The sequence below is a fragment of the Squalius cephalus genome (genome assembly GCF_949319135.1).
Source record: "Squalius cephalus genome assembly, chromosome: 3".
Classification (NCBI taxonomy): Eukaryota; Metazoa; Chordata; class Actinopteri; order Cypriniformes; family Leuciscidae; genus Squalius; species Squalius cephalus.
The window spans coordinates 20,892,952-20,914,469 of record NC_137124.1 but is presented as its reverse complement, the minus strand read 5'-3'; the positions used below and the strand labels follow the sequence as shown (position 1 = coordinate 20,914,469).

The following is a 21,518-nucleotide window of genomic DNA, read 5'->3' as shown; positions in this document are numbered from 1 at the left end:
GATGTTTGCATTTATTAACCTTTAGCCTTTTAAAAAAGAATTTTGATTTCATCTTAAAGTTTAAATCATCATAGCATTGGCTTGCAGACTAGTAGAGATAGAGAGTTCACCTTGCTGCGCCTGTGCGTGAATGTCTTCACTGTGCCATTTTGCACACAGGTGGCGATCTTGCCCACGTACAGGGGATTGTTAAAAAGAGTCTGGTCTTTAAGACTAAACTGTTGGGACCAGTCCCACACTGAAGGAAAGCGCAGAGCCTGGTCCTGCCCCAGGTGAATACTCTTACTGCTCGCAAAATCCTGAAGAGATGAGAGAGAAAGAGGCAGACAGACAGAAGGGTAGACATCAGTTCAAAGAGGTCAAAAAAGTGAAGGAAAATAGTATTAATATTGATTTCTTGCTATTAAATATAAACTCATTGTAAAATAGCTGATATCCAGTTTAGCTGTTAGTTGGCGGAATTGTTGACAGTACATGCTTATTCATAAAATGAATTCATATATTTAAAAGAAAAATATAATAAAAACATAATACGTTTGTTGTCATGTTATATATAGCTGGAGATCAAGAATTAATGCATGCTTTATTAGTTTATTACATTATGTAGTTTATTACATATATATAAAAAATATAACATTTTTATATATTACTAAGATTATTATTATCTTACAGTTTCCAAAGTAAGACACAGGTGATAGTGGCAGTGCAAGAACTCCCTTAGATGCTAATAAACTAATCAAGCATGCATTAATGCTTTTTAAATGGAATAAAAATGTGTATTGCAAAACTAAAACTAATTACAAAACTTGTCAAAAAGCATCTAACCCTGCTGTGCTCTGCTCTTTGCCGGGGGCAGTTGAAGAGGAAGGTGCTGAAGACAGGGACCCACATACTGTCCCCCAGCACTGTCAGGTACACCTCAGTGAACTCAAACGCTGCTGGGTACTGATTCCACAGCTGCCACACACAGTCCAGGAACAGCAGGAACAAAGGAGACTGTAGACAGAAAGAATATGAACAATAAAATAAATTTACTTCACATATAAGTACCTCTTATAAATGAACAAATAAGATACTGGAATCTAACTGATAAAAGCTGCACTACCTCCTCTTTGTCACTCTTCTTCAGATGGTTGCAGCGGTCCAGGAACCGATGGCCAGCCATCACCCACTCCTTCTGAATCAGACCCTGGAAGCCATGCAGACTCCTGCAGTGAGGATCACACATCAGCTGCACCAGACAGGAAATCACACAACTCAGGTCCCGGTCCTCCTTCTCTGCTCACACACACACGGAATAAAGGGGCAAGATCATTTATCACTTTACATGAGATTTACAACATATTACATTTGTCTATAAGAGACAACAGAACAATAAAAGGAATATCCCAGGTTATTTATAACTTCATGTGTGTGGACAGCATTTGTGGGATCCTGATTACCACAGAAAAAAGTTTGCACTTACAATGGATGCCGGCAGGCAAGACAGCACCATAAATAATTTTGTTTCAAATATGAAAATTACAACCACACAAAATAATATAATAGAAAATAATCTTACCTAGGAGTATGACAGACACGTGTCTGCTTTCCAGCATATAGACTACGTCTACTGCGTGCTTCAAAAATGTCCTGTAAAAAAACCACATACCACACCAATCTTACAAGTGCACACAACTATCAACATCTGAAAACAGATTTGTTGAGACCTAAAGCACAAACAGAAAGCCTATGCCTGTTTCCAACATTTCTAGCACGAAACAACTTCTGGCACAAACTGAAAGCTCAAATATGCTGTGTGGTGACTACTGAGTGTTTCTCAATCATACCTGACATACTCCATCCATCTTGAGCTATCTAAGGATGACAGCCACTTCTCTTCAGACTCCTCAAAGGGCTCTGCATATGCATATAAGTACAGAAGCAAGCAAAAAGACACATTAGAGCTAAAGTGGACAAGGCAATAAACAGCTTAGATCATTTAATAATTTTACAGATTTTAACTAGTAAGAGTTAGTAAGAGTATCAACAAACATGTTTTTAATGGCACCATGAAGCAGTGTGTGGGATTCTTGGAATAACATTCCCGGCCGTTACTGTAACCCAGTCTTAAGCTAAATTATTAACATGAATAAGCCTGGTAAGTATTTCCTACAGTTAAAGTCTTATTAAACTGAGTGTGTACTGCAATCCCCCCTTTCTCCAACAGGGTATTAATTACCTATAACACAGATCTGCCTCAGTTTCAGAAGAGCAGTCTGAATATCCTGGATGTTTGGGAGGTTTTTGTCCAAATCCGACTTGAAGACGTCACTGCGCAGGGGGTGACTCTTAATGATGGCACTGGAAATCCTACAGAAACACAGATGATTTAACCACTGCTAACTGGTGATAAATACAGAATATGACAGCCTGTATCTTTGGATATGAGCAGATCTGGCAACCCTACTAGGCTCATGAGATCTGAGATGAGTAAACAAGCACAATCACAACATTTGATGAAATTTCAAAAGCAATGAAATGATACATTTTGGACAGTTATTTTCCCAAATATTATCAAATAAAGCTGATCTGCTTTCTTCCAACAGTATGATTAGTGCTTTATTTAGGCTTAAAACGGAGGTCAAACCAAATCTATTTCCCTTAAATTCACCATGAAATCAAAATTGAATTTGATCAAAACAAATTATTCATGTGTGCTTGTATTCTTTAATCAAAAGAACTTGCAACGACATCTCTTCTCTTCTCTGATGACAAGGGCAGGATAACCTGTCACTCACATGAGATCACAGCAATAGCAAACCACAACGATCCAGTCAATTCCCCATGGACAAAATCAAGTCCTGCCCTAAATTTTTTCTTGTCTGAGAAATGTTTTTCTTGTCTCTCTTTCTTACCGCTGCTCCACCTTCCTTTGCTGCAGTGGGTCACTGATGTTAGACATGCGGACCAGAGCGCTCCCACTGGAGTGATTCCAACACCATAACTACAAACCAAAGCACATACACATAAATACTCTTCAAAAGATTAGCCTATGAATGTTGACACACATGGTTGACTCACAACTATTCAGTGAAAATCCATCCACCAAGTAAGCTTAAATACGACATGATTTCTCATTCTGCAAAGTTTTAAACTAAGACACTAACTGATGACTTTCTCTCTGAGTAAGAGCAAAACAGACTAGGGTAGTAAAAGTGATTTGTAGATTTCCTCCCCTCTAACTCCAAAACCAACAATCCAGTCCGGTAAACGGCGCTCACCGGGATGCGCTGGGAGTAAAAGCAGCAGGCGTATTGCTTCAGATCCTGATCTGCCAGAGATACCGGAACCACAAAGAACTCTGGGAGACTGCAAAGAGCAGAAAAAAAGGAATTAAATTCCACAAAAGGGCACCTGAAACTGTCAAGCACAATGAAATACGTGACGCTTCTTTGTGTTAGTATTATAAACACAATGACCTGATACTGAACTGCATGTGGATCAGTGAGATCAGTGCTTTCATTCCAGAGGATTACTGCATTCCTGTCTGTCTGAGCAGATTCATATGAATCTGTCATCATTTAATCAGTTATCCTCATCCTGTCAGGAGATTTATTAGGATGACTTTAAGGGGCCTTTTACACAACGCCGTTTACAACGAAAAACGAAAAACTTTTTATGTGTTTTGGCCGATCATTTACAACGGTGCTTTGGGGCCTGAAAACATAAACTTTAGAAAAGGAGTTTCAAAGTGCAAGTTATTAAAAAACGATTCCTTTATCATCTCCGTATAAACTACAAGAACATGAATTTTTGAAAATGAGGACGTCATGTGCATGCGTATTACATGTTCAGTCTATGGGTCCATATTGTTTCTTTACAAAGTGACATCGCCAACTACTGGCCTGGCATGCATACCGTGTGAACAGATCATTTTGACAATGTTGTCGTCTGTACGCGTAAAACGAGAAGGAAAAACCTTTCCGTTTTTAATACATCATTGTCCTGTAAGCGTACCATAATTCATGTTCACTTAAACAATGCCCATTTGTCCTGTACATACTCATATACCTGTGTTTCTGTTACATTTACTTTCTACATGAAAGTTATGAGCAGCAATGAGCTTTAGCCTAAGATGCTTATACTAAAAGCTGTTTGCAAAATAGATCATTATTTACATGTGAACTCTCATATATACACACTCACCTGGGTGAGATGAAATAGCCTTGATTTATGGTACACACCCTCCATTCAGAGGCACCGGTACGCTTGATTTCTCTGTCCCAGTCTGAGGAGCAGTCGAACAGGGGGGTCTGCAACCCCCCGCCAGGGTCAATACCATTCACTGTCTCATCTAAACAAACCAGACATGTACATGCTCATAAGGCAGTCCAGGGATGCATACTCATGAGGGGTGAAAAGGTGAGAGTTGCAGGTGGTTATGGGACATGTTTACTGAGGTGTGTTTTATTTAAGGATATGCTTACAGTGCATTAAATAATTGTGATTTTCTTAAACACATTAATGTTATAATAAATTATAATAAAAATATATAAATTATAATAATAAAATGTAATAAGTAATTACATAATTTCATTTTAATAATAAATCTCATTAAATAAAAAAACTTCTATGGCCTTGAATTAGCAAAATAACAGTGATAATGGAGACATACACTACCGTTCAAAAGTTTGGGGTCAGTACGATTTGTATTTTCAAGAAAATAATACTTTTATTCAGAAAGAATGGATTAAATTGATCAAAAATTTCTATTCATCAAATAATCTTGAAATCAGTTAACTAAATATTAAGCAGCACAACCTTTTTCATCACTGATAATAATAAGAAATGTTTCTTGGAATGGTTTCTGAAGGATTCTGATCAAAAAACAAAAACAAAACCTTATCGTCTGTAACAGTAGTGTATATACTGTATATAAAAAACAGCCCTCTTCAGATCGACATATTGTAACATGAATTTACACTGAAAAGCAGTAAGTTTGCATTACTGGTGGTGTCACATTCTCTTACATGCTACATTCTGTCATTTCTTAAAACTGTGTTACAATGCAGCCCAATAATAGCAGCCATAATAATTTTAATATAGGCCCTGCTATTCACATGAGCACTTTGCATTCCCTGGAAAGTGTCCTCATGTTTTGACTTGCAGGGAGGCTGAATGTATGGACAGCTCAACTCAGTTTGGCAATCATTTGCGGTCACAGTCGCACGTGTGTTTTCATACCCGTTGATCCATGGTATCGTTTTCCGACGTATTCAAAGCCAAAGAGTAGCTGAGGGTCAGCAGGGTGGGAGTAATGAGCGATGGCCAGACAAACCTGTGGGAGCACACAAAATGACCTTCATCGTTAAAACATAACTAACAATTACTAACAAATTGTTTGAAGTCCAGTTTACCTTTGCAAATACCAAATGCTCCATTATAAATGAGAAATGTACTTAAATGTACGTAATCTTTGGAAGAGATTTGAAAGAGCTTTTGGGAGAGAAAATTAGCCTGTGTTCAAATAAGCCATCATAACTGACATTCCTGCCACAGGGCACTGGAAAAATACCACCTGAACTGCTTGATTTAAATTGTAGGCACAAACCAGAGTTAGGTCCCGAACTGGTTGATATCCCCACACCCAGGACTATATAGTGCAGTTTAGGAATTTTTCTCCCTTTTATCTGTTTTCCTGCAACACCTGTTGGTCAGATCAACTGTTCATTAATTCAGAAGAGCTTTTCTTGGCACAGATGTTGGATTCAGGCATGGAAATATTCAACAGCACTGAGCGCAGAGCACAGGCTAGGCTGGACTTTTACCTTAAAGGTGCTCTAAGCGATGTTTTTTCGTTTTTTTTAGGCTGGACTTTTACCTTAAAGGTGCTCTAAGCGATGTTTTTTAGTTTTTTTTAGGCTGAATTTATTTATTTTTTTGTCACATACAGCAAACATCTCCTCACTATCCGCTAGCTGCCTGTCCCCTGAACACATTGTAAAAAAACGCAGTCTCTGTAGACAGCCCAGGCTCCACAAATGGCAACAAAAACAAACTGGCCCAGCCTGGACCACGAAACATAACAAACAGTGTTCCAGCCAATAATCGACAAGAATGATTTGGGGGTGGGGGTTGGGGGGTTGGCGCGTGTGCACATGAAGGGGGGTGTGGAGGAGAGAGAAGCATGAAGAGGGAAGTTAGCTAGAAGTTACTTCCACTATACTACTTTCCATTGTTTTTCTCAGTAAACATGTGGTAGAGGGATGTGTTTGACCCCTGCGTGACCCCATAGTGGTTGAAAAATATGAGATGGGAGGAAAAATATCAAGTCAATGTTTTTGCATACTCCTGCAAAATGTTTAATTTCCCCTGAGAAACTCTGCGTTCACTCGCAAAACCTTTGCATTCCCTCACAAAAACGTTTGTGTTCGCTTGCAAAACTTTTGTGTCGGGGGAACGCAAAACATTTGTGAGAGAACGCAAAAGCACTGCCTGTAACAGATGTCCAACCCAAGAGCAGTTAATATACAAACATAAAACAATGGCATAGCATGGCATGGCATGGCATGGCATGAACTATGAACTATGGACTATGGACTATGGACATGGACATGACAAACATGAGGGCTTAAATACACAAGGCTAAATGACAAGACAAAGGGACACCTGTGAACAAAATCAAGACAATCAACCAATTAGAACATGACACATAAGGCAAGGGAACACATGGCAGGATCACATGACTAAAACAGGCGATCACATGACAGACATGAAACAAGAGCATGAAACAAAACCAAAATGTGACACTGCCAAATCATTTTTCATCCCATCTCATATTGTTTTCTTCACCATGTCCCTTTAGGGTCACTGTATGACGGTCACTGTGTTCTAAAAAAAAAAAAGCAGCGCTCAAGTTAAAAGAAGTACAACCTTAAAAATACGCATCTCTAGACTTTGTGTTTTTTCTTTTTTCATTACACATAATTTCAATGCAAAATCGCATTCTTTGTGAGTGGCCTCTAAATCTTGTGCTTCTCAAAGAAAGAATTGAATGCTTGTACTGGTAAAATGACATCAACGTTCTCAGATGCTTGTTTGTCAGAAGTGTTTTCCTAAGGAGATAGGTATAGGAAACTCTGAAAAAGAAAAACCTGCTCTAGGGACAGAAGTGCTGGGAATTAATAGTGACAAATATGGAAACACAACAGACAAGTGATGTGAACAGCAGTTCTGTAATTTCCAACTGGATATTATGAAATTACCAGTTGGCTTTTTTCCATTGCTCATAAAGAAAAACAAAGTATTTTTAATTCCACTCAGTATTTAGCCTAGCCTATACGAAAACGGCTCATTAAAACCCAAAAGCACACATAAAAGAGTCCCTCCTCCATAATCCAAATACAATATTTGACATTTAGTTCCATCTTTGTCCAATCTGAGCTGAGATGTCTAACTGACCCCCAGAGCTCTCTGCATTAGACTCCATATGGCTCCTCCATAATACTAGCACCAGAATATGAATAAGCAGTGTGCGTTGCAATGGCTGTCAAGGAAACGCACTCTACTTGCCCTTCACGTAAGCTCCATAGTTTAGCGTTCAGTGGCACTGAGCAACAAAAGCATCAGAGAAGCTCTGGAACGGAACTTCAGGATAAATGTGTGTGTTTGCTAAGCGCTCAGAAAGTGAGAGCCGTGCTCAATGGGCTTTTTGTTCCTCTTGTTTTTGTGGTGCTTTTCTTGCCCCTTTCTCCCCCTTCCTTCACACATTCTCAGGAGCTGGCAGACTGTTTAGAGCTGAACTCTGGCATCTCTTTTTTCCTCATCCCCCCTTACTTCACTCCTTCTGTACCTCCAGTTATTCCCCTAAGATTTTGGGCCCTGTACTTGGTGGATAACTGCAGGTGAAAAGCTTGGCTTCCCTCACAGTCTTTTTCCCATTACTGAAAGGAAAACTCCCTTTTCAGCTTTCAAAAATATAAACAGCTCTTAGTGCAGCCTTTGACATTCTAGTGACTAATACATGATGACTAACAATCATTCCAAAGATGCTGTGGAGACCATTCATTTTGCTCTGAGTCATGCTACAGGAATGGCCAATCAGGGCTCATTATGCTGCAGGAATGACGAACAGGAGGCCGTTCTCCTCTTCTGACAGCCTTTGAGTCAGGAGCACAATGTGGAATGTTCGTTTTACACAAAGTTCCACATTGCCTGGCAACAGCAGCTGTTGTGAAGCAACAGGATGGGTTTGTAGGCCGGTGTGAGTCACAGAACTCGGACTTCATCGCATGATCTGATCAGCTTGTATAAAGAGCTCTTTTTATCTGCTTTATGGCACAGATATATATAACGGGAAGGAGAGACATTCCTCAACAGAACATGCTTTATTTTATGAGGCAGAGAGCCTCTGATGGTTTTGGTGGGAACTTTCAAATACTTTACTGCAGTGCATTTTTTGTCCTTTTAAGTCTATCCAGTAGAGAAAAGTGAAAAAAAAGCAAAGACAATTACCTTTAAAAATTAAATTACTCTATAAATCTGAATCGATTTTTTTTTTTTTCAGTTAGAGACCTATGAGGTTGTAATGAAATGCTAATCTAACAATTGGATGAGACAGTATGAAAAAACAAAATCATCATTACAAAAATCACTACCATTCAAAGATTTTTGAAATATTATTACAATAATTTTTTAAAAAATCTATTTTAATATATTTGGAAATTTAATGTATTCCTATGATGAAAAAGCAGACAATACATCAGTCTTCAGTGTCACATGACCCTTCAGAAATGTGCTGATTTGCTGCTCAAGAAACATTCTTAATAGCTGAAGTATTAATTTCTTTAAAAAAAATAAACAGTAGTGTATGAGGTTAAATAGTTAATAAATTACTCATTTTATAAATCGCTCAAACACTGTCCAGCAGCAACACCACTGGACAAAGTTTATTTGGCCTCCCTTGAGCTCATTTTGGCCTCACAGATGTCCTTTAAAGTGGAGTGCATGTGAAGGGGTTACTGCAAAACACATGTGAAAAGTAATGTTAGAGGAACCAGTGCACTGTAATTGTACGTTTTTGGCTGATTACACTGTCTTTATTAAGATTAATGCCTGACTCTTTTGACTACAAAAGGTCCACAAATCCATATCAATGAAAACTGATGAAAATGAATGGACTAATTACAAAGTAAACAACTCACCCATATGAACATTACCAATGAAATTCCCATGCAAATGGAAATGAACTTAAAATGATCTTTGAGTAAGTTTTTAACCACAAAGTTTGGTTAAATTAAATGTTTACAGGAGTTCATGATTAATGATTTGAATAGAAGGTGACTTAAAGGGATAATTTCACCCTAAAATGAAAATTCTTATCTGCAAAACACAAGAATAAATGTTGAAGAATATTTGTACCAAACCATTTTAAATTCTATTGTATATAAAAAAATGATAAATAAAACTAACCCTAACCACCTAAGTAAATTATGACAGAATTGTTATTTTTGGATGAACTATGCCTTTAATAATTATAGCCAAACATCAAATTGAATTAACACATGAAATTCTTGCTATTGACTGTCTTACTGTTATAATATATTTTGAAGCAATTTAAAAATATGCGGTAACTGGGAACTCATATGTACGTAATCAGGAAACCATGATTTAATTTCTCTTTTTTTATTTGTATTTTATTGTATCCCTTTGAAATTGTACAGCACTTTGGTACACTCAGTGTTTTGTTTTTTAAGGTGCTTTATAAATACATTTTTATTTTATTTTATTTTATTTGATGAGGGCTTTGCATGCGCATTTCAGAATTTACCAAATGCCACTGGTTTGCAGTGGGATCAGTGTCCACCAGACAAAGAAGGTGGATGAAAGCAGTGCTGTCTAGGTAAGGAGAAGAACTATAATCCTCTCATCCTACAACCTCTCAGTAGGGAAGGGGAGACGACGAGAGGAGAGACTTCCTGAAACACCACAGGCCTACAGTTCTAGGAAAAGATTCTTGCTTAAGTGGGACACTGACAAAAAGAAAAGATCAAGGCTAAATGAGTGCATAAAACCGCATACACAAAAAGGCAGAACACTGACTGAAATTAATACAAGTCATAAATCCACTTCATTCCAGGACTGGACCCAATAACATGCAGGAATTTCTCATTCGTGTTTACAAATTTTACTTCAGGGAAAAACATCCAGACTTCAGCAGGGGCTGCAGTCAAACCTATTAGCTCTTAATCCTCTCTCAGACTAATCCAAAAGCATCAGGAGCGCGGAGGAGGCTGTGAGGCTAGTTATTTTATTGTGTGTGTGTGTGTGTGTTGTACCTTTTTAGCACTCTCGGGTCCAGCTTCATCAAAGCGGAATCGGATGATACGGAAGTCTTTGCAGTAAAGGATAAGCTCTGTAGGGTTAAATTTCAGCTTCTGATTGGATCCTAAAATCTTCTGCTTCCCCTTTACATCATTAACTATTAAAAAAAACACACAAAACAATCTTATTTGGATTTTGTAACTATTACTGATAGTGATGAAGAGAAAGAGGACAGGTAATGATAGGGAGACGATGGAAAAACAAGATTTTGGCAAGAGGCAGAATTGAACTTGTCATTTGCACGAACACTACAACACTACAGAAACATGTGTCAGAGAATGTGTACTTACTGCCAAGTTTACTAATCTCACTATTGGATAGTACACGTGCTAGTGAGCAGGGGGAGTATAATCTGTATTACATGTAATATGTATTACATAATGTTCAAGCAAACAGTCTGAAGGCACAAAAAAAATCATGACCAGGTCTGAAAAGTAACAACAACAAAAAATAACAAAGAAAAATAATAAAGGCAGTTTTACTTCCCTAAAGTAACTACCAAAGAATACAGAAGTGATAATTAAGACCACTTTTCCATTTTCAACATTCTGAGTTCTAGAGAACACAACACTATTTTTATCATAAGAGGAGTTCCTCTACCCAAGTATCATGTATATCCAGCAATAGATCGAAAGAGGAAACACTCATATTAACTTCATGTTAGCAGAACTGATGTATTAAAAAAAATATCACACAATCATGCTGTTTATACATATATTGTAAATAGAATTTAAATGTTAAAACTCGCAAAATCAGATTAAAATCACTTTTGACACACTGTGCCTTGAAACGCACAGCATTATTTAATGCGTTGACGTAATTTCCACTGAAACAGGAAGACAGGGCGAGACATATCGAGCAGCTCTTTCCCTTTTTTTAAACAGCCAATAACGTTTCATTTATATCACAGCTCAGCCAGAGACGTTGACCTCGGCAAAGCCGCATTTGACAGCCACAGTCTAATAGATTTAATATGAAACTGTTTATTAAAGCAAAACAGCGATCGCAATCGTACTGAGTATGTGTAGTTTGAAAAGTGTGTACATCATGTTGGTGCATGGCACCGATATTATCTCTTCAACCTGTCAGTGCTGTATCTAATGACGTGTCTGCCTAACAGTTTCTCCACCTAATCTCCACCATGTCGCTTTAAAATACAGCATTCTGTGTAGAATTCAAATGGGTCCAAGTCCGATACGTTTTGTGGTCTTCGTATAATTCTATACGAAGACCACAAAACGTACAATTCTGTTCATTAATTGATGTTTGTTCATAATAAATCAACTGATGTTAATTAATAGATCTTATCCTAGATTAATAAATGCTTCAAAAGTATTGTTCATTATAATTTCATGTTAATAAATGTAAATATACAGAAGCTTATAATTGTATAATGTTACCAAACTACTGAAGGCTCATTGTGTTGTAGGTAAAGGTGTAGTATAAGTAATACTTTTGTAAGAAACTTGTATTCTTATAAATTTAAAAATAGAAACAAACAAATATGAGCAGATAAGGTCTGCTGGATGTGGTTCAAAATTAGCTTTCAGTCCTGTAATTAATACAGTATAGACAGCCTCCAAGGGCACTATCCCAGACTGCAGGGGTCACTCTGCCTTACTGACAGATCGAAGCCTCAAAGAGAGTGTTTTTTTCCAAGCCTGAATCTCTTATAAAGGTCTTTTTGTTGAATCCACACAGACAGACAGTGAAAAGAAAAAAAAAAGGGGGGGGGGGGGGGGGTTTAGGCTTCATGCTATATCTGTTTAGCACAGCAATTCAACACTTGGGGGGCTAAGTCAGCAATGAGGGGAGTGCAAGGATCTAACACAAACAAGATTAATCGCGGCCGGGCTCAGGCTGCAGTCTGGCTGGATGAGCTCATCTACAGCTATGCTAAAAACAGCCACCCAAACAGGTTCTGCAGCTACGCTACACTTTCACAAATGTACACATCGCTCGAGGAAAAATCCAAGCGAACAGGGTTACAGTCATGATTGTTTTTGTTATGTTAATAAAAATGCTGGGAGAACACACAAAGGGAGATTAAACTAAGTACTGGTTAGTAAAAAAGGTTACACTTTTTTTCTATGGTCCACTTTAGACATTCTTCTAAGTAACTTTGCAATGACATGTCAACTGACTGTCATTATAGTATTAGTAGACTGTAGAAGACTGTTATATTATGGTTGAGGTAAGATGATATGTACTTGCAAAGTGACTTATAGTCAGGAGAATGTGTGTTGGGGGAGCATCAAACTAAAGTGCCAGTATTATGCTGACAGTCTACTAATACTCTATTAATACTGTAATGATAGTTAGATGACATGTAGTTGCAGTTATTTATAGTTAGTAGAATGTCTAAAGTGGACCATAGAAATAAAGTGTTACCGAAAAAAGATGGAGAACAACCCAAGTTTAAAAAGAAGGAAACCAGCGACTGTATAAAAACACATTTGCAGGCACTGAAAATGAGGAGAAAGGGGAGAATGGCAGAAAATTCAGAACAAAGATCTCAGTGCAAAACCACGTCAAGCAATATGATGTCAAGCACAATGATCGGCCACTTTTTCTCGACCCTTGACTGGGTGATGGAAGTATTTTTTTCCAATCATTTTAATTCTCTTTAAATTTGAACAATTTAAGCTTCAAACCAAAACAAATTCAATCGCAATTTTACAAACTATGCTCATAAAAATGACAGATGACTTTTTGCGAACATCAAATCAGCAGCAACCATACATTGCAAAAGTTTTTACTATTAGCATCAAATACAATATCATTAAATTATTAAAATATACAAAATCTCTTGTCAAGAACATAATAATATTGCAAAGTTCACTGCAAGTGCAGGAAACTGATTCGATTATGTCGTTCACAACGCTGTACGTGTGTGGGAGGATCCAATGACAGTTTGGGGTTATGAAATCCTGCCATAGAACAGATTACTCGAGCTGTATTACTCTCCTCTATAGAGTGCACGCTATAACTGCTAAGCTGATCTTTGATAGTCATCCAATTGACAGTAGAAAGCAGCAGCAGAAAAAGCCTGAAGAGTGGCAGGTGGTCTGCAGGTGTTGTTAAGCATGGTGTAGTATGTTCATGTGCTGTTGAATTACCTGTTACTACCTGCTCCACACAAGCCAGTGAGATATCATGCTCGCCCAGGAGGCGGTGGGTGCACTGGAATCTCTGTGAACAGTAAAAAAGACAAGGATTATTTTTGATTTTATTATCGTTTTGTTGACATTATCCTGCAAAGAGAACCTAATGAGCTATGGCTTCCATATGAACAGATGTAATGGGTGACCTTTATTATCTTTAAAGAATGTAACAATTTACTTCTCTTTTCAAAGTAAAGTCTGATCATCGGTTGTCTTAGCGAGATTATTAACACGTTTAACTTGTTTGAAAGCTGCTTAACAGCAAGGAGTGACTATAGAGGTTAATATGTACAGAAGATTTCACTGCTCTGGAAAAGAACTTTGGCTTCTTTTCCATGAAATGGTCAGAAAGACAGGGTATGTATTTCCCTACTTATATGCCACATTTATCCACTCTAGTTGGGAGTAATACTCATGACACCAATATAATCAACTGTATTACATTGTATAAATGCATAAAACTTTAAACAATTTCACCAATATGTTTGTGTATCTAATGTGGACCCGCTTCCTCAATACTTAAAGCTGAAGTGTGTATTTTTTAAATACTCTGTCCTATTCCAGTTTAATGAGTCAATTACAGTGTATGTACTGTAAGTCATTAGTAGGTTCATTCAAAGCTACTGGAAGGCAAGCCTGCAACCTTTAGCCAAAGAAGTATAACGTTACGGCTTTGGAAGTACGCAGGGAAGGAGACAAGAGGCCGTTTTTTTAAATGGATGTCAATTAAGGAGAGGCTTCACTACGCTGAATAAACAGCTTTTGTGAGGAAATAGCTAATCATTTCATGAATCGACAGCCTGTTCGCTAATCTTCAACATGTTTTACACTAAACAATACTTTCGTTGGGAACTGTGTAGATTTTACCTTGATAAAAATGCAATTTTTTTAAGAGAAGGCAGAGTAGGGAATGTCACGAAAGGTACTGTAAAACATTACCACCAGCAAATGTGTAGTAGTATTTAATAATAGGTGTTGTGTAATATTGAGTGATATTGTATTTTGTCTACAGAAAATAAACTATATCAATGTTTTTCTTTCTTTGTCTTTCAAGTTTTACTAATTATAATAAGACTTGAATGACTAAAACTGCCATACTGATACACTATGATGCTGCTGATATAATGCATTTTAATAAACAAAGAGAAAATAAATAATTTAATTATAAATATTGTATCATGTTGTTTAATGAAAAATAAAAAATAAAGATGTGTTCACCTCTATGGCTTCTAGGTTTCAACAAATAAATTAGACTTGAATTGTAATGATTTATGACTGATGTGTATGCCTATAATGATAATGAATGAAGGTTAACAAAATACAAAGATTTTTCTTTTTATGGCTTCCAGAATTTATTTTGTGACTATATCACTGCTGTGTGCCCAATAAAGCTGCTTTTAATAAACAGATTCAAATCTAATCTTAAATGTGGTTTTATGCACACTGTAGCGACCAGTAATCTGCAGCTAACAGAGCAATTCGTGCTCTTTTTTTCGCCCGGTAAAGCACCTTCCACAAATATTGCAGTCCTAACTGTACATTTACTAGCGATATTACACCAAATATAGAACATTTTTCACAAGACGAATGTGCTAATCCACAAGAAAAATTGTGCACCGTAAACTGTAACTGACTGTCATAAAACACTGACGCCACTGCCATTACATGATAGCCGTTACAAAGTTAGCCGTTATGCATTATCCAATGGTAAAAGCCACAGACCCTCTCATCTCCCAATAATAAGACAATCTCTAGTTAATTTTCCCAAAAAGTTAAAACACTGTGGTTTTGTTAGTCATGCTCAGTAATAAACTAGTACAAAATAGAAAGACAACTACTGTCAGGATTTACTAAAGACACGCAGTGAAAAATTGGTCCCACTTTATATTAAGTGGCTTTAAGTACTACGTACTTACATTGAAATGAATAATTTGATACAATGGACTTATTGTGTAACTACATGTTTTTACATTGTACTTACATTTTTAAAATTCCTGCATGTAATTACAGCTGTAATTAATTTATGTAATTACATTTGTAATTACACAGTTGATCCTTCCCTTACACCTTAAACCTACCCAATCCACCACACCTGTCCCTAACCTTACCCGTATCACACCTCAATAGCAGCAAAAGTGTTTTACAATACAACATGAACACAATAAGTACAAAGTACTTATTTTTTGATGCAAGTACATAGTACTTAACGCCACTTAATATAAAGTGGGACCGAAAAATTAGCTCTGAAAAGGCTTAGACAGTTAATTTTGCGGCTGACCTTATTGCATATGCATTTGTAGGAGTTTCCCTTTCAGACGCAAAATTTATGGGAGGAGAGTATTTAAATGAATCACACAAGGCATTTGCTCCAAAATTTACAGACAAAAAAAAGGATGTCTTAAACCAGACACTAATTCGCACTGCTCTTGGTAGACTGAGTTGGTCATTATGGAAATGATCTGGCTGCGTCTGTGTTCTTTAATTTGCGTTAAAGTTATACGTATTGTGTTAAGTTTCTAATTCTCACCAACAAGTTAGTATGGAGAATAAATGCTAGACTACACGCCAACCATGATGCTCACAATCCTTTGCCTACATTCAGGCCTGGAAAAGAGTCTTTTTTTTCTTCAACTACAAGAGATGTTTCTGAGCTAGAAGGTGAATTATTTTCCACTTCACGCTGAAAATAGCTGAACAAGCTAAATAAAATTCACACACTTGTATTTTCTGCAAGCAGAATTGTTCAAGTCAGCAATTCACCAAAAAAGAAATACACCAAACAGAAAAAGGTAATCTTTATTTTTTTTAAATGTTGTGATACCATTCAATAAAACCTGCAATATTATAAACTAAAACCATGTTTTGTAAGCGTATAATAATAACCCATATTATAATCACTGCTTAATGTCACTGTGAGGCGACTTTGAATAAATATGTCTTTAGGCAATAGGCTTCCAAATCAAGGCAGATAAATACTGACTTCCAGATAAATCTGAGCTTACCTGTAGTGGCAAGGAATTGTGGGGAATGAAGGAAACCTTGAAGTTGGTACACACAAGTTTCCCCCAGAGGTCATCCTGACAGCTTTCTGTGCCGATGCATTTCTTTACAAAGTTCGCCTCATTCACAACTATTTCACCTGTAAAGAAGGAACAAGGAAGTGAGATTTAGAGGAAGGGAAAATACTACAATCAGCTGAGTAAAGGACGACTAGCTCACATTTTAACATATTTAACATATATGTTAAAAGGAGATGTTGGTGCTTCACCATGCTTGTATTTAACATGTACCATTGATTTGATTTGTTCTACTCTGCTCCAACAAATTTTCAAGAGCTAAACATACATCAATGAAACTGCAATCAACCACTTCTGGCTGCTAAATAAACAAGCTGTAACACTAGTTCCTCCACAACACACAAGCAGAGTCTTATTAGACTTTGCACTCTCCACATAGGCAGAGTTCAGAAGCAACTTCTGGATCACTGACCAATGGCCACTCATGTAACACACACTCAAGCCCCTTCATAATGGCCTTGCAGGGAAAACCCTCTCCTGAGAAGCTACTGCTGTGAATCCTTTCATGTTGGTTGAAAAATGATGCCCTATTAAAAGAAATGACCTGTTGTGCTGACTAAACAGTCACATAAACTTTTACCATGTACTGAGAGTGCACATGCATGCTGAGAGTCCTGAACATTCTCTCTCTCTCTCTCTCTCTCTCTCTCTCTCTCTCTCTCTTTTTTTTTTTTACACAAACCAGAAATGAGCAGAGTTCAAAGGCAGGTGTACCAGGAACCAACATAGGCTTTCAGGACAGAGACTTTTGTTTGCACTAATTATACTCATTGGTGCAAGTGTCTATGCTGAGCTTTTGAGTATTTAGAGTGGATCTAATATAATTCTAAAGAGACATTCACACCAAGGACAATAACTATAAAGTTTTATAAGCGTTCTAATTCTATACAAATAGGGAAGTCCACAAACAGCTGCTATACTGATAACACAGAGGAACGATATAGTTGGAATCACTTTCAGAATGATTTTTTTCTAGCAGATGAACAATAAAAATATTGACAGCTGAACAGAATCCAGCAAACTTTAAAGAGCTTGAGCTTTTAAAATGACAGACAATATAACTGCAGCGCACGCTGTTCAGAGTAAACAGAAGGCGATGTTGACAGAACGCAAATATAGTTATATATCTTTAAAGTTATTGTTTTTGGTGTGAATGGGCCTAAACTAGGGAACTAGGCACGAGTACCCAATTACTTTGACATCATAGCAAATAGGAATGCACAAATATTTACATTTTGGAAGACACACCATTTATTTATTGTATATATATTTCAGAATTATACAATCACTATTTATTGTATATAATAATTATATATTGGATATTATTTGTGTTATGTTATGGCAGACAACCAATAAATGACCAATACTAAAAAGAAATTACAATTAGGTCTAAATAAATTAAAAATAGTTATGATGTTGTAGTATGTTAAAAACTAAAATCAATTGTTTTAAATGCTATAAACAAATTTAGGCAACACATCATAATGTACAGTGTTGAAAATGGATATTCATTTTAAAGTTTTAACATCTTTATTGAATGTATATAAAGAAAACATTTAAGAGGGGAAAAAAAACTGAACTTGAGTAGTCAAAAGTACACTAATTCAGAGCATGGTTTAAAATTGTGGGCTGCAGCCAACATCTTTACTTCCGTTTCTGGTTGAACTCAACATAAGTCACACACATGGGAAATAAAGCAACCCACATTGCTTCATTCTAAACATAGCACTTCCTCCGCTTTTCGCATTCAGTCACATTAAGAGGTAAAATGAACAGAGATCTGTGTATATTGGAGAAGAATGATCAAGCTGCTGAGAGAAAGAGTGAAGGAGAAGAAAACAAACTCCAGCTCTTGTGTGAGCGCAGTGAGCAGTGTTTGTCTCACAGCTGGGACTGTTTCAGGGGTTACAGTAGGGCAGGATACAGGCTAGCTAAGATGGAGGTTGGGCACTGTGGCTAAATATTGGTGAACACTTCACTAAACGTCAAGCCATTAAACCAGTAGGTCAGCCAGCTGATTTTCTGAGAAAAATGATTAGTTTATGACTGCACCTGCTTGGAATTTGAGCCTGCAGAATTCTGGAGAAAGCTCTGTAGTTTTCTGAAGATTCTGAATGTCTTAATTAACAAAATTCGAAACATCCACTACTACTTGCATATTTAACTATTAGATAGTTTGGTTAATCTGATAATGCTTTCAGTTAGTGTAATCAGTTTAGCACATTTTTTCATTTTAATATATTAATATTGTTTTTTCTCTCTCTCTACAGTGAGAGCAGATAAATTAAATAAGTCTACGGATTCCATGTCGGCCTTTATAGCCTGTAAGGTTGTGCATTGGCCCGCTTGAAGAGGTGGGCTCGTGCACAGATCGATTGCACTAAGGCGCGGTCTCGCTAACCGTGGCAGAGAATTGAACAGATACTACTTGTGTGTGCACTACTGTCAACATTACAACAAACATCTTATCTTTATTACTTTATATTGAGATTTATAACAGGTCTGGTTCTCACCTTATTGATGAACAGTAATTGTACTTTGCGAGTAAAGCTGCAAATTCCTCCCTTAACGTCGCGATTCATTCCAACGTAATCGTGTCTCTGTGCTGTTGTCGTTATAGTTGTAGTGTGGACTCTGCTATTCTTTTATATTTAGAATGATTTTTAGAACTATATCATTATCGTTAGTTGTTCTTGGTGTGAGTGAACGGGTCTTAAAGTTCCCCTGTGGTGAAAATCACGTTTTTAATGTTGTTTATATGTCTATGTGGTGTTTTTAACATGCTTTAAAGGTATAGCGGAGGATTTTCTTTTTCCGGGTGGATCATCAAGACTATTGGTCCTCCTAAGTGTCAATCATTCTGGTGATATGTTTACGTAAGGCCGTCGTACGTGCTCGTGTACACGATTCACACGATGGCGTGCGCTCAAAACACAGGTTGGGCTTCCCACTGATGCCTCAGTCGCGAAGTTTCTACTTGACAGGTAAAGTTTGGCATGCTATTTGGAGAAATCCATTTAAAATCACTGCTAGTAAAAGTTAACGTAAGCTATGATTAGCTCGTGCATTCGTTTAATAGGCGTTCCCTCTCGGGAGCAGGTAGAGTGTTGTGCATGTGCATTTTTTCAAAAAGTGGAGAGGGCGGTTCTTTTCTAAAATTCGGGAAAATCCTCCGCTATACCTTTAAGACAAACCGTGTGCAAATTCATATGTCAACAGCACTGTTGAGTATTTTCTCCTTAAAACTGCAGTGAACCAAAGACAGTCTAAAAACGCAATTTTAAATAGCTGGTGACATTACAAACTACGACAACATGTTAACCGCCAACAAGTGTATCTCTGAGCTGGTGTAAGTGGGTGGAGGCGGGGCTAATTTGAATATTCATAGAACCGCATAGCGCATACTAAATGAAGCAAGGGTGTAGAGTTACTTTTAAGCTATTTTAAGGCATTAATAATTTTTTTTCGACGAAAAAACATTTAAATATGTGATTTTGGATATCAAAGATGAGTTTTAAGGGATAAAATTATTGACTACAGCGGGACTTTAAGATCTTGGTATGAAGCCACAATCTCTTATCACCCATCTTCTCACGACTCACATATTCACAGGCGTTCACCCACTCGCAAATTTCAACTTCCGCTCCACAAGCAGCCTGGTCTGTAAATGGCCATGACAACATATCAACGTGTGTCTGATCAGCAATCTACAGGGATTAACCAGCAGCTCATCCTCTCTAATCAACCAGTAAACGGCAAAAGATCAGTCCAGACTGCTGATGGGAAGGAAATGCACATGGTAGTTTGGCAGATGCACTATATGAATGCAGCAAGACAACACCACACTGAAACTGTACACACAATATTTCTTAAAATAACAGCATCAAATATTTATATACCATGTGAACAGGCTTCCTGTGTTTACATCCTGTTAGAAAAGGGGGGTTTAAGCTGGTGGCATGTCTGATCAGAACACCTTGGGTTGTGTTTTTCTTTGAATTTGGACAACAATTATAGCAGAGCTAAAGTATAAAATTGTTTCTATGGCTGAAGCAGGGACAGAAGATGCTAAATATTGCAAGTGGAGGAAACTGTGTACTTAAGGTCGGATCGATTTCGGCACAGGAATTCTCTCTTGTTGCTGCAAAAGTTACACTTCAATGGATCAGAGCAACATGATAACAAGAAGAGGCCTAACAGAGAGAGTGACAGAGAGAGAGAGAAAGAGAGAGATGTGTGCGTGGGTTTGTAAAAAGACACCATTCATGAGACAACGGCCATGTTTTGTCGAGATGACTAGGCACTATCAGGCTTCTATGTGTGTAGGGAGTGGTAGAGTGGTTTAAATGGAACAGTCAGTAGGAGGTCAATCTGAATGGATACATTTTACTAAAATGTCACCAAATGCAGGACTAAAACAATCAACAGTTTGACGAAGACAGACTTTTTTACTTTTTCTTTACAACACAGAAGGCCATTAGGCCTTTTGAAGTAGAATGCACCAAGAATAATTGTTATGCCTAACTTGCCTTTGATTACCATCTAATGCTCACTTCAAGTTATAGTTTAAAAACACTCATTTAATAACACTGCTAAAGGTAATCTTTATAAAATCCCCAGATGAATATCTATTTTTTATACCGTACATTATAACTTTAGGATGCTGAAATTCACCTGTATTTAAAATGACTGATTTTAGTTTTGTGTGTATTATTTTAAACTAGAACTATTTTAATATCTGCAATTTATTATATCAATAATGTGAAAATAATTCAAAAACAGAAAAACAAATGAGTGTAATATAAATAAAAACTACTTATATGACGAAATAACTTTATATGACACAATGATATTGTGGTCTCAAAAGCTTAAGAACCAGAAGGTTTTAAAGACATCTGTTTACTTCAGAAAG

General features: G+C 37.1%; 1 protein-coding gene across 1 annotated transcript in view; it reads right to left on the bottom strand.

The window, feature by feature from the left end:
- Positions 1–21,518, bottom strand: part of mtmr10 (myotubularin related protein 10) — a 31,293-nt gene that overhangs the window by 2,488 nt on the left and 7,287 nt on the right. The window contains exons 3-15 of the mRNA XM_079866744.1: positions 16,532–16,668; positions 13,485–13,557; positions 10,320–10,462; positions 5,227–5,320; positions 4,189–4,336; positions 3,264–3,351; positions 2,898–2,986; positions 2,222–2,352; positions 1,830–1,899; positions 1,562–1,632; positions 1,106–1,278; positions 826–996; positions 111–299 (exon numbers count right to left, since the gene is read on the bottom strand). Coding sequence (XP_079722870.1) covers positions 111–299; positions 826–996; positions 1,106–1,278; positions 1,562–1,632; positions 1,830–1,899; positions 2,222–2,352; positions 2,898–2,986; positions 3,264–3,351; positions 4,189–4,336; positions 5,227–5,320; positions 10,320–10,462; positions 13,485–13,557; positions 16,532–16,668 — 1,577 coding nt within the window. The remainder of the gene's footprint in view (positions 1–110; positions 300–825; positions 997–1,105; positions 1,279–1,561; positions 1,633–1,829; positions 1,900–2,221; positions 2,353–2,897; positions 2,987–3,263; positions 3,352–4,188; positions 4,337–5,226; positions 5,321–10,319; positions 10,463–13,484; positions 13,558–16,531; positions 16,669–21,518) is intronic.